The sequence below is a fragment of the Notamacropus eugenii genome, chromosome 2 (assembly GCF_028372415.1).
Source record: "Notamacropus eugenii isolate mMacEug1 chromosome 2, mMacEug1.pri_v2, whole genome shotgun sequence".
Taxonomy (NCBI): Eukaryota; Metazoa; Chordata; class Mammalia; order Diprotodontia; family Macropodidae; genus Notamacropus; species Notamacropus eugenii.
The window spans coordinates 234,879,441-234,897,161 of NC_092873.1; the positions used below are offsets into that span (position 1 = coordinate 234,879,441).

Here is a 17,721-nt window from a genome sequence, read left to right on the forward strand (position 1 = left end):
GAATTTCAAATGAAAGAATAAATGTACTTTTAGAGATAATTCAGCTTGTTTTCATTTTATTAACTAAGAAGTAAATAAGATTCAAGGAAAACTTTCCATTACAAAAGGAAGCATTTAAAAATGATCACATGGGAGACTCAATCACATTCAGCTTAAAAATAAAAGGCTTTCTTCTATTTCTCCAACCATGTCTGTTTTCCCTGAGACTTTTTTATGAATTACTTTCTGATCACACTGATAACATAGTATCAATGAACTATAAATATCGCAATGCAAAGACAAAGGAAAGTGCTGGGGGGTTTTTTCATTTAATTCCAGGTTCAAATTTCTTATTCAAACAAAAATTCTTAAGGGAAGAGAGGGAAGTAGGCAGGATGAGGAGGGAACATAAATGTTTATAACTAAACAAAAATGCAGGTGAAGTAATCACTGCCTTTCGAATTAAAAGCATGTGCACAACTTTTAAGAAATTAAGTTTTACTTTTACCAATAGTCTGAATTACAATTTAATTTGTTACCATTATTATGAAAAATTGCCTCAAGAATGATTTTGCTGGTATTCCTTTTTAAATTAGAGGGCTATAAATCAAGAATACCTTCTTTTATAATACTGAGTGAAAATGTTAATGAATTTACAACTGATGCCCTTAAATGTTTCCATCTATCAAAGAATTTCACAGGGAAAAATTTACCGAAAATTAATTTGGTAAACACAAATATATTAAATAAAAATGACTCTTGTAGCTACCATAAAAGCTCCCACATTTCAGTCTGCGGAGAAAACCTTTATTCAAATGCTATTCGTTCCCCCATCACACCTCTCTATTAAAAAGCTTAAACACATTCCAAGTTTAAATTGTCACTGACAAAAAGACCAAAACAACTTCCATTCTTTTAAAACCTCAATCTTAAGGTATTTCATAAAAAGCCACTAAACGCAAGGGAAGTTATCTGAACAGCAAATCCTGTTCTGACAAAACAATCCCTACCTGCTGATGTTGCTTCGCTTTCTCTAGATCGAGACCATCTTCAGTATTGGCATGAGTCAGTAACTTTTCAGCTTCCGTCAGCCACTGGTTGAATTCACTGAGGTTACTTTGGAAGTGTCTCCAATCTTTCACACTTTTATCAAAAAAACTTTTAGGGAATAAATTTTAAAAACTGGTAAGTGATTTTGGAAATGGGATCGCTTTTTATGAGAACCAATGATTTTATTAACCCTTAAAACTGTGTAATATTAGATTCATTTTGAAGAATCAAATAACTTAGTCACAAAAGTAAACAAGAACAAAGCTTAATCTATGTTAGCAAGCAAAACATCACAGGGAAATACCTCCCATGGACCCTAACACCATGTTCTCTCCCTCATTTTATTTCTTCATTTATTTTTGCAAAAAATTCTACCAGGAGCTAAAATGGTGGGGAAACTGGTTCACCAAACAAAGTGCAAGCATAGGTAATGGCTACCCTGTGGAAACATTTGCCAATATATATGAAAATGTTAATTGGCCCATCTGAAAGCAATAGTAGACATACAGTGATTTCTCTTTCTGAGCCCTTTCCTGGTGAAACCAACATTTATTCACCCTGAAGTTATCAACTGAGTCTTTTAAAACATTTTTCTTACAATCGAACAGTTTTGTTTGGTATCTGGCATGATTACAATTCTCAAATACCCCAATTCTACCCTCTATACAAATGTCAATTGTTCCCATACCTAAAACGTTCTAATTATGATCATGAATCTGTTAAGGTTTGTAACATATCAAGAATAGGAATGTTATTTAGGTCATTACACAGAGAAAGGCATATTTAGCTTTAATTGCCATGTAATATAAAAGAGAAATGAATAAAAATGCTAGTCCTTTGCATATTCAAAGAGCCCTAGATATAGACTCACAATGGCAAAAAGCTTTAATGGACTAGGATTATAAAGTTTTATTGAGGTAGTTAACTAGCACATTATTAACCTATCCTATGACAACATCCCATCTCCAAGGCCAAAAGATGTGGAAATGATCTTCCTCAATAAAAGGTTTCTAACATATGCAAAATGTCACCAGGTAGCCCAGAGGAGATAAGACTATAATAGCCACTATTAAATGACTACAATATACAGAATTAGTTAAGAACCAATTGGAATTGAGGGCACCTGTACCATCACAGTCATCAAGGAAAACATGTCTAAATTACTGAACTCTGGACAACTGGACTACTGTGAAGAAGTAAGGCACAAGGGGAAGAAAACAATCCTATCTCTGGAATCCCAAGATGTGGGCTGTAATCAAGTAACTGACATTCCTATTGGTGTGACCTTAAACAAGTTACGTTAACTTCATAAGACTCATTTTCCTCAACAATCAAATGGGGGGGTTAAGGAGGGGCTGAGCCTGCAGGACACCTGGATCAGATGGTCTGGAAGATTCCCTCCTAGGTCTACATCTGTGAATCTGGAATCCAGTGTCCATAATTGTGCAAACAAGTTTGCAAATAAAAATATGAAGCTGGGAAACCTACAAATAATTAATAAAGCATTAACAGTCTACTAAAATTCCAATTAAATGGCAAGGAAAAATGGTTAATTGGTGGGATGCATGAAAAAAAGAACACCTAAGACCGTTTTCTGTGATCAATTTTAAAGTTTTCCTAGATGAAAGAAGAATTCAGGAATCTTAATTTTAGAAGGGTTTTCTGAAGCAATCTTGTCCAATGTATACCTGAATAATCTCAAATATGTCAAGGCAACCTCTGTCTGAACGATCCCGTTAATAAAATCAAATTTTAGTTTTGGATAGGTCAGTTCTGAGAAAGTATTTCCTTAATGTGTCTCCCTATAACTTCTGCCCACTGGTTCTACTTCTATGTAAAGATACAAAAGCAGAAAAAGAAAATGCATTTCATTTGTTAACTCTGAATTTTCGAATCCAAACATGTACTCCCTAAATTTCTCCTTACTATAGGCTAAACATCATGTGCTTCAACCAATTTCTCATAGGGCACTGCTTTCCTCTTTATTCAGTATCCTCTAGAAATGCTACACAGCTGGAGTGAACAGCCAGAAATGAACATAATATAAAGAATGTGGCCTGACCAAGGTAAAAGGAGCAAAGCTTCCCTTCATATGCAATGCTCTGCTTCCAAAAATGTGGTCAAAAATCACCTAAGATTTTTTTTTTTGCCTGTCTAACCATAATGCTAACTAAAAAGAAGCTCAAAGTCCACTAAAATCCCTATTTTGTGGATTCACATGTACCAGTACTCCCTATCCTGTATACTGACTTGCTTAATTCATCCTATTAAATTCAACTCCTTATAAAATTTGTAAAATCTGTGAACTGCAAAATCTTTCAATTACTTCGTAAACAAGAAGAAAGTACAAATGAGATTACAGACTGGAGACAAAGATGGCACATTGGAGGTCATTTAGTACAACCCTCAACACATAGGATGACAATGAGACTCAGAGAGTTGATGTCAGTCGTTCAATGATCTCAACGATCACACAGCTGGTAAGTGGCAAAGTCTCTAACGAAGGTGATGATATGATGATTCTATAAGTTTCTTCTATTTTTAAGTAAAAAATTATATTTTTATTGAAAAATTGTATTATTAGTTGGAGGGTGGGGAGAGTGGATTTGTCTGTTTAATTGTTTGGCATAAACTTCTGGTTTCCTTGGTGTAAAGTATTCTCAGTAAAGAAATTCTAACCACAAAGATGACTGTTTTGCAAGATTAGAAAGTGATCTGAAACATTGAGGTGTTCTGTAATTGAAATATTCCATAAGGCTATAACTTGTTTCACAATTGGTATTATGCAGACATGAAGCCCAAGCCTTGTTGTAACCACATTCAAGACAAGGCCTCTATTCCCCACGCAACGGTCTGAAAAGATGATTATACCAAGCAATATAAAATACGAACACTTCCCTCTAAAAAAGATTCTGAGAAAAACCCTTTTTCCCTCTCCCTGAGAGGAGCCAATCTCAAATTTCTGCAGTACTGTGAAACTACTGACCAGGAACTCAAGGTAGCACTTTTAGAGGAAGCAACTGACAATATCTTTGTGTTCTTGCTGTCATGGGAAAGGATTTGGGTTTTCTTCCTTTTCCATCGGAAAGAAAAGAAAATTGCAAACTGCAGTTCCTTCTAATTTAAGTCTCAACAAGCCATGGAGAGGTAAATTTGGGCAAAGACCTTTTGCCTAATGATTTCAGTAAATTAGTAAACCTGAATTATGTGCCTACTATGTGCCAGATGCTACATTAAGTGTTTTGGATACAAAAAAGACAAAACACAGTCCTAGAAATCAAGAAATCCTACTGTAACACATGGGAGAAAACATGCAAACAACTCTGTACAAAAAAAAAGACAGGCAAGTTAGTTAAATTGAAGATAATCAAGAGAGTGGAGTCATTAGAATGAAGAGGAATCAGGAAAGGAACCCTGGGGAGGAGAGGGTTTTACCGGGGACCTAACAGAAAGCAGAAGTCAGGAGGCTGAAAGGAAAAAGGAGCAAATTTCAAGCATGGGGAAGAGCCTGTGAAAAGCTCCTAGTTGAACACCAATTTCTTGTTCAAGAGCATCAAAGAGGTCAATGTCACAGGATCACAGGTACATGGTGGAAGGGGAATATAAAACATAAGAAGACTGGAAAAGTGAGAGATTATGAAAGGTTTGAATGACTAACAGAGGTTTTTATATTTGACCTCAGAAGTAATAAAGAGCCATTGAATTTGATGAGAAGGGAGGTGGTGACCTGATCAGACCTGTCATTAAGGAAGACTGATTCTATCAAATGAGTGCATGATAGACTGGAGTAGAGGAATACTTGTGGCTGGGAGACCAACTGGAAGGGTATTGCAATGAGGTAAGGGTTTGCAACAGAGCAAGGGAAATGTTAGGAGAGAAGGGGGCATTTACCATAGATATCACACAGGTCAAATCAATAGGCCTTGGCAAGAGACAAATTATGACGGGAGGAGGGAAGGAGAAAGTGAGGGGTTAAGGAGAGATCCTACACTTCAAGCATCAGGGAATGAGTAGATAGTGGTGAGAACGGTGGGGGAGAAGATAAGGAGTTGAGTTTTACACATGTTGATTATAAGATCTCTATGAAACATTTAGTTCCAGATATTCAATAAGCAGCTGAAGATGAGAGTGGAGAAAAATACGTATAGATATGATCACTGAATATACGGGAGCTGATGAGATCATCAAGTGAAGCAATGCAGAAAGATAATAGAAGGAGGTCCAGGGCAGAGACCTGTGGGACACCTACCACAGCTAAGGGTATCAGCTAAATGAAGATCTCACAAATGAGACTGAATGAGAGTGATAAAACAGGGAGGAAAACTAGAAAACAACAGCATACAGAGAAGTGGGTATCAAGGACAAGACAGTGAGAGGATCAAAGCCCCAGTGAGGGGGTCAAAAAGGATACAGACTGAGGAAAGGTAATCCAATTTGGCGATAAGAAATAGGAACTCTGGAGGGAGCTAAATGACAAGGTCAGGATTCAGACTGCAAAGAGTTAAGAAGAGAGAGAGAAGAAAGTGGGGGCAGCTAACATGGACAATATATCAAGAAGGATCGACATAAAAGGGAAGAAAGAAATGGGACAATAGCTAAAAGGGATAGATGGATAAAGTAAGGATCTTCAGAGGATGAGGGAAATACATGAATGTTGGTAAGCAGCCAGTACAAGCAAAGGGAGGGCCTTGAAGGAAAAGCAGAGAGTAAAGATGAGAAGGGAGTCAGTGTTGGAGAAGATGGGACACAATGGAATTACTTACGCATTCAGGACAATTTGCTTTGAGAAAGGAACAATCACCTCTTCTTGTTCAATAGAAGGAAGGTAGAAACAGTAGTAGAAGGCTGTGGGGATAAATAAGTTGAAAAGGAAAGCAGAAGAGGAAGCTTTAAGGTAAGAGATATATAGTACACATTTGTAAGTTATCAGTAAGAGCACAGAGGGGCCAAGAAGCTTGAGTCTACACTTCAAGCTTCAAACTGTGGGAAGGTAACTTAAGGGGGAGACAGAATGGAGCTCAGATTTAACAAGTAAAGGACTCATCCTGTTCAACTATAGGGCAAAGTATTTTAACCTTTTTTGTATGCTAAAAAGTAAACTATGATATTACCATATTAAAGTTTTTTTTCCCTCAATAATTAGATTTGCCCAGAAAGATGCACAAAGCTCATGTTAAAAATTAAAATTATGTTAAAATGTAATGTTAACATTATGAAAATCAGAATGTCTCTTTTATGGTATTCTTCTTTTCCCCCCTATTTATCTATATAAGATGTATCTTTACTGAGAATAGGAATTAACAAATACACATAGATGATGTCCTTTCATGGAGAATTTTAAAGGCAAGCCAGGAATCTATTTTTCAATGTATCAAAAAGAAGTGAAGATTTCAAAGGAGTGGAAACAATTACCAATAGTCCTATTGACAAGAGAGGAAATGACCCAGAAAAATGAGAACAAGTACCAATTCACAGACTGACTTTATCTTCTATAAAAAATTTTTGGACATATCAAGGAAATACTTAATAAAAAGAGGGACAGGCAAGGATCACGTAGATCAGAGGTGCTGCAGGCAACCAACAACACCGCAGAATGCAATCCAGACCAGAGTAAAACATAACTTGGAATTATTTTTTCAAATTAATAAAAATAAAACAAGAAACATTACTATAACTTGGAAGGTCAAAATGTGGTCCATAAGGGCCCTTATGTCCACTTTAGTGGTCCCCATTTCTACTTGGGTTTGCCATCAATAATGTAGGCAATTTCTACAACAGCTGAAATCTTCTGTAACAACTGACTGAAAAATAGAGAAAATACAAGATCCTGACATGCTTTTTTAAAAAAAATTCTAAAACAGCAATTGCCTTGACCATGGAAGAATCTTGACTCCCATGGAAATGTAAAGATGATTCAAAAATCCATGGACAGATTCAACTATAAAGATAATTTGGTTGAAGAATACTTTGAGTATCATATATCAAAAACAAGACATAAAACAGAGACATGCATCAGTGTGAAGCTATTTTCCAACTGTCATGGAAGAGGTACAATGCAAAATCTGAAAAGTTTAAAAAAAACAAAACAAAACCGTTAGGTTCGACCAATACTCTTGCATATTGATGACATGATACAGATAGCACATGGTCCCTGGGATACTACAGAAACCTCCCAAATGGGATCCATTAGCAATCAGAAGAAATCAACATTATCAGTTGACAAAGGGTGAAAAGTACAAGAGGAAGAAAAAGGAAGCCAATTTCCTGGATTTTAACATGCAACTGTATGGGCAAACATCTTGCATAAATTCTTCAGACAGAAATTGTTATTTTGCATGACTTTATGCAATTGTGAGATTTTTTCTTTTTTTCTCTTGTTTTTCAATTTGCTGGAGAAAAAATGAATGCTTGTTAATTGAAAAAAAAAAGGTAATGAGCTTCAAAAACTCAAGAGGCCTGAGACTTTTCAAGCCTTCTCAAAGTCCTTATCAGTGGTATCTGATATTCTAAAGAGATTTCCTATAGACTGAACTTAGGTATAAACAGATGGTTTTGAACTAGCACACAGCTCATACAAAATAATGTGACTATGTTCACAGGAAATTCTAACAAGATCCCTAAATAAGATTTTTGGGGAAATAAGATGCTATTTTTGTTCTTGCTCAGGCCTTTCAATCATGTCTGACTCTTTGTGTCACCAGTTGAGTTTTCTTGAAAAAGGTACTAGAGTGGTTTGCCTTTTTCTTCTCCAGCATACTTTATAGATGGGGAAAATGAGGCAAACGGGGTTAAGTCACTTGCTCAGGGTCACAAACTCCTAAGTGTCTGAGACTATGTCTGAACTCAGGTCTTCTATCCACTATGACTCAAAATCTTTAGGAATAATCCTCCCAGTTCAGACTTTACTTCACCTTCTCATAGGCTGTAATCTCACCCAATTTTTTTCATAGATAGGAAAACAGAAACCCAGAGATATAATTGATTTACCCATGGTTACACAGGGAAGCGTTAAGAAGCAGGGTTAAAATCTAGGTCTTCTTACTCTAGAATCTTCCTCTCCTCCTACATAGATATGGATTATTAGTTTTGAAATAGGAAGTGCTTAAGTAATGATTTGTACAATTAAGGCTGACTATAATAATATTATACAATCATCCCATTAGATGATCTAAATCACTGAAAGGGGAAAGATTATAAAAGTCGATACGAGAAACAGATGATCCCCAAATCTATGTAGCTAATCCTAGCCTCTCTCCAAAGCTACCATCAATCAACAAGCATTCATTAAGTGCCTCCTGGGTGCTAGGCATGACGTTAAATTCTGGGGACACAAAAAGAGGCAAAATATAGTCCCTGCCCTCAAGGAGTTTATAAACTAAAGGTGGAAGACAACATGCAAACAACTATATGCCAAGCAAGATATATACAGGATAAGTAGAAAATAATTAACAGAGAGAAGGCATTGGAATGACAAGGGCTTTTTTAGGGAAGACTTCCTAGAGAAGTGGGAACTCAGGGAGGTCAGTAATCACAGCGGAAGAAGAAGAGAGTTTGAGGGATGGGAGACAGCCAGAGAATGCTGGAGCTGAGAACTGGATTGTCTTGTTTGTGCAACAGCCAGACGGCCAGTGGCACAGTATCAAAGAGTATGTGTCAGGGAGTAAGGTAACCTAAGACTGGAAAGGTAGACATGTGGGTTAGGACATGAAAGACTTTGAATGCCAAACAAAGCATTTTGTATAGGAAGTCGTCAGAATTCATTGAGCAGGGAGATGGATGTAATCAGATCTGAGCTTTAGGAAAATCACTTTAAGTGGCTTAATGGAGGATGGAAAGGACTTGGGGGAGACCTGCACCAAGCCAAAACCTACCAGCAGGCTATTGCAATAATCTAGCATACACCTTTCTTGTAGTTCCTGGAATATGATACTCCATCTCTCACATCCATATCTTTGCAGTGGCTCCCCTTCATGACTGAAATGCTCTGCCACTGTTCCTTCACACCTGAGTTTCCCTGGCTTCCTTCAAGAATTAAATCAAATCCTACATTCTACAGGAAGCCTTTCACAATCCCCTTAGCAGCTAATATCTTACCCTCTTAGAACTGTCACTGCTGCTGAGTCATTTCCGTCATGGCCAACTCTCCATGACCACCCCCGTTAGGGTTTTTCTTCTCAAAGATATTGGAGAAGTTCATCATTTCCTTCTCCAGTTCATTTTACAGACAAGGAAACTGAGGAAAATTGGGTTATGCGACTTACCCAGTGTCCCACATCTAGTAAGGGTCTGAGATTGGATTTGAAATCAGGTCCTCCTAATTCCAGGCCCACCACTCTATCCACTGTGCCATCTAGCTGCCCACTCTCTTAGATTACCTTCCATTCATTCTGTATTTATCTTATATTCCTTTCCATGCTGCTAACCCCATTAGACTAGGAGCTACTTAAGGGCAAGGACAGCGTTTTTGCCTTTTTTTGCTTGTCCAGCCCTTAGCACAGTGGCTGGAACACAGTAAGCACATTAAAAATGCTTAAATGAATGACTGACAAAAAACTAATTATTACTCAGAAAAAAAGACTTTTGTAATCTCATGATGTCTTATGTATAGAAGTGTTGTTTCCAAAGTTGTATTTCTTTCTCCTGTCATGTGTTGATTAGCAAGTATCTGAAATTGTTTGACATATAAATTATTTTGCCTCTTGCTTTCCTTTTCCTGCCATCTGCTGCACATCACTGTACTCTCTCACAATGTAATCATTCCCATTAGAATATGTGATAGTAAAGAAAAATCAAAGCAGCTATCTTTCACACCAGCTTCAGTTTGGTACAGAGAAAGTTAAAAGCATTGGCTTCAAAAAAGTTTTCCAATTACAAAAGAAGTTTGCTGTTCATGGTATGTCATCCTTTTTTTGGGGGGGGGGGGCAAAGATCAGATTAAAAAAAACACATTAAGAAATATAGCGTTAGGCTGTGATTTTTTTACATTTTTACTCCATTCACAGATAGGGTGTGTGTGTGTGTGTGTGTGTGTGTGTGTGTGTAACATCTAATATTCACATAGCTCTTCAAGGTTTGCAAAATGACTTACCAATAGTAATGTATCTCCACAACAAGCCTAGAAGGTTGAGACCATTATTATCCTCACTTTACAAGTGAAGAAACTGAGGTAGACAAAGGTTAAGAGACTTGCCTAGCATTACATACCTACCAAATGTTTGAGAGTAGATTTGAACTCAGGTCTTCCTGACTCAAGGTCCACCATGCTATCCACAGTACCATCTATAAAAACCTCTAGGCATATTATTACTATGAAGTTACTATGAAATGCGATGAGCACCAAGCTGTAATACAGACATCAATGATAGGCAGCCATAGTATAGTGGATATAGATGAATTTAAAGTCAGAAAGACCCAGGTCCAAGATTCTCTCCTACGTATCAGCAATGTATCCACAGAAAAGTCACTTCAACTCATAGTACCCCAGAAACTTCTCTAAGATTATAAATTATAAAACAGATGCAAAACTCTACTGGAACAGAGAATCTCCATACAAAGGAGTTTCTTACACAGTCAATCCCATTTCCTTCAAAAACATACACAGAAATTTTTAAAACTTAGAAAATAAAATTTAGAAAAAACTATCACTCATCCATTAATTTGATATGAAATATTAATTTGTATTATCCTTAATTTGTTACTATATTGGTTTTATGATGATCTTTCCAAAACTATTGGTCATAAAAATTGAATACATACACAAACACAATGATAATAGCAGTTGTAGATACTCAGATTTTCTATAAGGCAGATTTAGGAATAAGGCAAGAAATTTAATCATTTGACTAATGTGGGAGGGGGTATGTGTTTTTACTCCTTTTCAAGACTGCTGAGCCTCATATTTTTTTTTTAAAATCCTTAATAGTAAATATAAGCTAAAACAGACTTACCTTTTATGATCATAGTAGGTTGTTTTCAGACTGTTCCACTTTTCATTCAAGTGGTTCAGTCTTTTCTCAATCAGAATGGCTCCTAGATGGGAAACATCCAGTATAATTCTGGGCTCCTTCCTACGAAGAGCTGTAATCTGCTCCTCGACTTTGTCCAGGAGAGAATTGATTTGCTATAAAAAAAAAAATGTCAATAGAGACTTGGGTTTGGATACTATCTCTAACAATGATTATATTAGCTGTATGTCCTTGGGAGAGTCATTTCACCTCTCAAACCTCAGTCTCCTCAACGATGAGACTGGAATCATAGCTGCAGTAGCTACTTCACAGGACTGCTGGAATATCAAAATGCTGTGCATAAAGTGCACAGCAGGTTTGAAAGTACGGTAGCAGCGCTGGCTATTATAGAATATTACAATAGCTCTCCCTTTACACGTAGACATCATATAGACTTTTTATCATGGAGACTTATTAAACTTTAAGTTACAAGGCTGGTATTAATTTGCACTGTGGAGTCAGTTTCCTCACTCAGAGTTATAAAGTCATAATTCTTCCCTTCCCTCCTCCCACTCCCATAAAAATAGTACAGATACTAAAAGAAATAGTAGCAGCTGTGGTCATTAACCTTAAGGCCCCCATTGAAAGTCATTCTGAAAGAAGGTCATAATACATACAAAGCATAAAAAGAATGGACAAAAAGGGGGAGGGGGGCATGAGGAAGGAACCAAATGAGTTACTCAGGCATATAGAATTATGCTTTTATATATTCAGCCATATGAAATCATCAATGTTGGTCTTTAAAGCATAGATGACATTACCATTCATGGGAGTAGGAGAGAAGTGTAGCACATACAAATTTAAAACTGAATAAAATAAAAAACATAACAAAATCACAAGGAAAGGAAATAGAGTAAATGGTCAATTCTTGGGAAATAATCAAGGGAATTGAGATATATGTTCATATACGCTAGATATATGCTATATGTACACACATATAAAATTGACTGAGGCAAAAGTTAATATGCTATCTTGCTTCATCAGTGGCATGGTTCATATATGCAATCTCTACTCAGCAACTTAATACAATGAATTTAGAAAATTAGATTAAGGAATTTTTGTAATAGAAAGAAGACTTATAATTGGTGTAAATAGTAATGTAATCATCTCTAGTATGCCACATTTCAGGAAAGACTAGATTGGAAAATGGGAGGCATGGATTCCAGATGTGGCTCTGCCTCTGCCTAGTTAAATACACTCTCAAGTTTCCTTCCAAGCCTGGAACTCCATGACTAAAACACCCTGTGATGATCTTGCTTTGAAATTATAGTTCTCCATATGATGTGCTACTGAATGCTAACGGTATAAAATCTAATACGTTTCACTCTAGTTTCTACTTTTATCATAAATACATTCCCCAGTTATTTCTTCACCATGCAGTTTGTACTATGACCACTATTATCGGTAATCCCTCCAAAAGAAACTTGGATTACATCCCCTGAAAAGCCAGCTCTGATGGGCAAAGGTTTGGCTTGAATCTCCCCAGTGCAAGGACGCCATACCATTTTGAAGACATCTCAGTTTCGAGACATGTCCCTCACCCAACATACATATAATTTTTTCTCTTTCCCTTTCTATGTTGTCTTCTCTTATTAATTATTCTTTAAGCTGCTTGAGGGCATCAACTGCCCCATTTATTTTTATGTCTCCCCAGCCCTTAATGCAGTGCCCAATACATAACAAGTGTTTAATAAACAAATACCTTGCTGTCATTATAGCTCTGAATACTCCAGAGTAGCTATCTGACCTTCATCTCTCATAGCTTCTGTTTCCTCAACTATAAAATGGGGATAGGATACCTCACAATGCTATTGCAGTGACCCAATTAGATGATACATGTAAAATGTTTTACAGATCTTAAGGTGTCCTAAATGCATTTATCAGAGAAATAGTTTTGATGGACTCTAGCCTCCGCTCCCAGCATCAATATCCCAACTTTTTCATATGCCTCACTACCTCACTAGAACAGCAGGTGTGTCCCTTACCTCAACTACATACCACATCCACCTAATATTAAATAGGACCACAATAGGCAGCCATCAAGAAAGTAGCACCAAGAGGATGCTGAGCAGAATCTTTTACCACTAAATCATAACCTAAGTGGATACATGCACAGTAATAGCAAAGAACTGGCCTCAGGTGAACTTAGGATGTAGAGAGGGTTATTATAATATCATTAGTGTACATTAATATCCCCTTTACCCCTTTTCTGTATGCATTCTGGATAAACATATTTCCACCAAGGCTAGGAACCCTACCGATATCAATTCAGCCCTCTGATAATTTACTCTTCGTATATTCTGTAAAGATGAGTTGCACCTTTTGCTCCATAAAAATCTCTATCTTGCTTTGTTAACCTGCTGGTTCCTCTATGGAGCCTAGCCTGTTTGTTGAGAGCATAATCCTCAATAAGCCTTTGCTTGGGCTGGAGATGGTCTGAGTCTGTGAAGTCTTTCAAAACAAACTTACAACATGCCTTGTAACACCACAATGTTTTTGACACCCAGCATGGAGAGGAGAGTCTGATTCTGATACTTTTCAATCAAAGGTAAGTCTTTTCCTTTCCTCTCTCTTGGCTGGGGTCCCTCAAATACCTAGGAAGTCTTGACAAGACACTTGGGGCCCCAGTGTCCATGGGCAATTTCCCTGTAGACACAGGAAGCTCTTTGAGGAACTTTACAGTCAGCTCTGAGCTGGCTTTTATCCCTCTCTGAGGGACACCACATGATCAAGTGAATGGTGGCTACAAAAAGGATTTCTTTGCATTCAGTGCCTTCCCCCTACCCAACCCAAACCCATAGGACTCCCCACTAGGCAAGTATCCTGCAAAGTTGGAACAAATTTGGCTTACAGGACATGAAAACAATTCACATGAGTGTAAAGAAGGTAACACAATGCCTGGGAGAGGGAGACACTATAAGTACTAACTAGGATTATTAGCTTCTTCATTGGATGGCACCGCTATACAATGCCAATGGTGATGAGATGCCCAATTTTCCGTGTTAGGTATTTTGGAATTGTATTCAGTAAGCCTGAAGTCACCTAATCAGTAATGGGTTTGTTTCAAGTTTCAAATACATAATATTGTTTCAAATTGGTAAACTATTGTATTAGTTCCAGAAAGTATTAGATTTTCCTCATTCTAGAGGAAGAATTACCATAGGGTGAACAGGCAGACCCTTCTCTGTGGTTCTTGTCAATTCCTCTTATTCTGTAAATTTTCCTGTGTGGACAAGTTCATCAGCCCAGGAAAAGAGCTTGTTTGGGTTACAGAGTTCCTAAACAATGAGCTTGGCTTGCTGAGAATGTGCAAATTTATGTATTATATACAAATATATTTATCTGTATATTACATGCATGTATACTATTATATAGAAATGATTTCTAATGATTGGTCTTTACACCAGGATAAATGTAAATTCAAGAAGGAAAGAAAAACAGGTGAAAGATGTTCAGGGAAACTTCTTATGCATGAAAGTTATGGTAACATTTTTATTGCTCCATTAAGAGTAAAAATAATTCCATCTAGCCCTAAGCTGAGTTTGATGAAACTTGCCATTTAAGATAAAAGCTCTTGGGCCTATAACTGATTTTTTTTTTTTTTAGTTTGAATTTAGGTATAGTTGTATGCATTAAATCAGTACTCCACCATCTGAGAAAAATGCCACAGGCTACTCAGAGGTGATGTGATATACTCAACTGCAAATGACAACAGGGGGAGGTTTGCTTCTGGGACGACCTTGGCACAGCCTAGCCTGGGATCCTCCTGGCTCAGTTTCCCCACTGTGTTCCTTTGAAAAGGAATGTTTCCCAACGTGATGATTTCCGAGTCTGGCTATACAGTGGAATTGTTACTGCACGGTTGATAAACTGTGACTCCTACCAAAAGTCAAACAGAGCTAAGGATATTTTATCTTGTGATATGTGCTATGATCAGGTCCCTACTTCTTCCTTTTATAGCAAATTTCTATAAACTAAGCGAGTAGTCAGTAAAGTATATGAGCAAATGTAAGTATGTGAGATCTTGCTATTTTGATCTAAATTTACAGTCATTCCGTGGCCTAAGCAAGAATTGTGAGCTTAAAGTCAGGAACCTCTTTTGTTTCTGTTTCAGGAATGAGATTTCAGTACAGTTCAAAGACAACATAAGGTTGTAAAATGTTTCAAAATGATGTGAGAATAACTGGGTACTGGTCCAGTTGATTGAGGAACCTAGCTGTCATTCTATTAATTACTAAAACTAAATCAGAAACATCTTTAGTTTGGTTTGGAAAAGAGAATTTCAGTGTCACCCATTTTCTTAAAGTGAGGTAACCTATGGAATATTTTGCAATATTTTGTTTTACATTAATGGAAAACTCAACTTTATTATGAACATGTTTCCTTATGAAAAAGTTACTGATATGTACTATTTTGTAATCCTCCAAAGTTTTTTTTTTTTAATTATAATTGAAGTAAAAGTTAGCCTCTTATGAGTATATTCATTTCTTTTCTTTTCTTTTTTTTTTTAGGGAGTCAAATCACTCTTTAATGTAGTTGGAAAAACTTCACAGCATGAAGAATTAACTTGGAACTCTTATAGTAAGTCCAAGGTGAGTCAGAGTTAAAGAAAAATGTAACATGTAACACTAGAAAACAGAATACCATCTTTATCAGCTGTGAAGGGTAGATGCAAAATGCAGCCTTAAAAGTTGTCAAACATGGTCTATCACTTTCTTATATCTTAAAAGATTCTACAACATATCACAGAAATAACTGTTCATTAATCCACTGAATATCAACATTAATGAAGTAAAAAAAAAAAATGGAGACATATGCTTGGTAGGAAACAACTTTAGTTACAGACATGAATGGCTGTCACTTTTATTTGCTGTGACAGTTATCTACCACTATATAACATGCTCCTCTACATAAGAGATTTAGAACAGTTGAGAAACTAAAATGTACACAAAACAAGCTTTACAGCATCTGTCCTCTAATCTTTTTATAGTTGAATTGGTTCTTACCACAAAGTAACAGTTAAGTTCTGATTTTGAGAAGGAAAACCTTGAAATAAATGTGGGAATTAGAGGATGAACTATTTGGTCTATTAATCCCAAAACTCTTCTACAACCAGTCTTCTCTCACCTATCGCCTTCTACTTATTAGTGTGTAAGTTTCTAGCAAAATAAACAGTGTTACAGAGAGAGAAATGGGATGAAGTCAAAATAGGAAACAGAAAAACGGTGAAATGAAAATAGTCAAATTTCCACATTAACAATGTATATTGTCCTCAACCCAAAGGATGGAATGTGAGCCATTTACCAATGTGAGGACAACAGTGAATTTGCAGGCAGGGACCTCTTATTTCTCCAGGAGTGATTCTAGCTGTTCCTGCAAGGAACTGAGCTGTTGTTTCTCTCTTTCTTCCTGCTGTTTGAGCTCAACCAGCACAGCCTGTAGATGGGTCTTGAGTGCCAGATTTTCTACTTTGATGATAAGATCTTCCCGTCTTTTTGCTCTTCCTTGAGTTTCTTGGAGTTTACCTTTCATCATATCAGTCTGCTTCTGAATTCCCAGGACCATCTGATTTGTTTCCTCATTTTCTTGGCGCTGTTCATCAGATTCATCAAGCTTGTCTTGTAGTTGCCTCTCTAGGTCTTCCTCAGTGTCAATGATGTTTATATCTTCATCATCATGAGGATGTCTTTCATCTTCCTCTTCACTACTGCTGCTAATATCATTAAATATCTCCCGAAGCTCATCATGTTCTGAGGAGCCATGGCCCTGCTTATGACTCATTCCTGGAGATGAAATTTCTAGGCCTGCTAGGGAAACTGGGTTGTCCACTTCCTTTGTTTCATCTTCTGCAATCACCTCCCATCGGGTACTGACAGCTTCTGCATCTGTACTGAGAAGCCTCTTTACTTCTTTTTCCACATCTGGTGATTCAATGTACTTCTTCTTGGCTGTCTTACGGAACCTCCTCTTTCTGACATTCTTCAGAGGCAGAGTGATACCATGGTTCCAGATGAATTTCCTCTCCCGGTCCTTATCTTTTTTCTTGCTTGCTTTTGGATCAGTGGTGGCAACTGGTTCTTCTGGAGGCGGGTAAAGATCCCCATCCACACTGCACACAAGCATCTGGCAGATATCTGCTGTCTTATAAAAGGTTTTTTTATCTATAGTTTTCAAGGATTCAGTAATGCAGGGCAGGTCAACTACCTTAGCAGCTAATGGGGCATCGTCCACATGGACAATTCCATGATGTCCATCTGCATGTAGTTCAATGGTCAATTTATCTTTCAGGTTGACACTTTCAGACTGTATTGCCCTTCTCACAGTGGAAGCATAATCTGGAGGCAGACGTAATATGAATTGGCTTTCCAGCTCATGGGGAGCATCTTCTTTGTTCTTGCTCATTTTCTGTTTTGTAACAGTCATTTCCTTTCGTCTTACTCCACAATAAATGACTATCACTCAAAATCCTATGCTCTGGGTTTAGGTCCCAAAACACTCCTCTGGCATTTTCTTGGGAGACAATGGAGGCTGTTTTGTGGTAGACCCAGGCAAGTCACAACCTGGCTAGGCCTCCCTTAAGTGTCTTCACCTCAAACGAGCAGGAATCACAAAGAACGCAAACACCGCGCTCCTGCCCCTGCACCTGAAGCATATCCATTTCTACAATTCCTTAACTCAGGGGTGGAAA

General features: G+C 37.2%; 2 protein-coding genes across 3 annotated transcripts in view; both read right to left on the reverse strand.

Moving 5' to 3' along the window:
• The window catches only part of LOC140526974 (utrophin-like), a 78,388-nt gene that overhangs the window by 50,265 nt on the left and 10,402 nt on the right, over positions 1 to 17,721 (reverse strand). For both annotated transcript variants that reach the window (XM_072643587.1, XM_072643588.1), the window contains exons 3-4: positions 10,977 to 11,149; positions 990 to 1,137 (exon numbers count right to left, since the gene is read on the reverse strand). In XM_072643587.1, coding sequence (XP_072499688.1) covers positions 990 to 1,137; positions 10,977 to 11,149 — 321 coding nt within the window. The remainder of the gene's footprint in view (positions 1 to 989; positions 1,138 to 10,976; positions 11,150 to 17,721) is intronic.
• On the reverse strand, positions 15,920 to 17,638 carry LOC140526977 (transcription initiation factor TFIID subunit 7-like). The gene has a single exon (XM_072643590.1). The coding sequence runs from the start codon at positions 17,454 to 17,456 to the stop codon at positions 16,377 to 16,379; it is 1,080 nt and encodes a 359-aa protein (XP_072499691.1). The 5' UTR covers positions 17,457 to 17,638; the 3' UTR covers positions 15,920 to 16,376.

Coding starts and splice junctions, on each gene's coding strand:
- LOC140526977 (XM_072643590.1), bottom strand. CDS start 17,456: ATGACTGTTACAAAACAGAAAATGAGCAAGAACAAAGAAGATGCTCCC.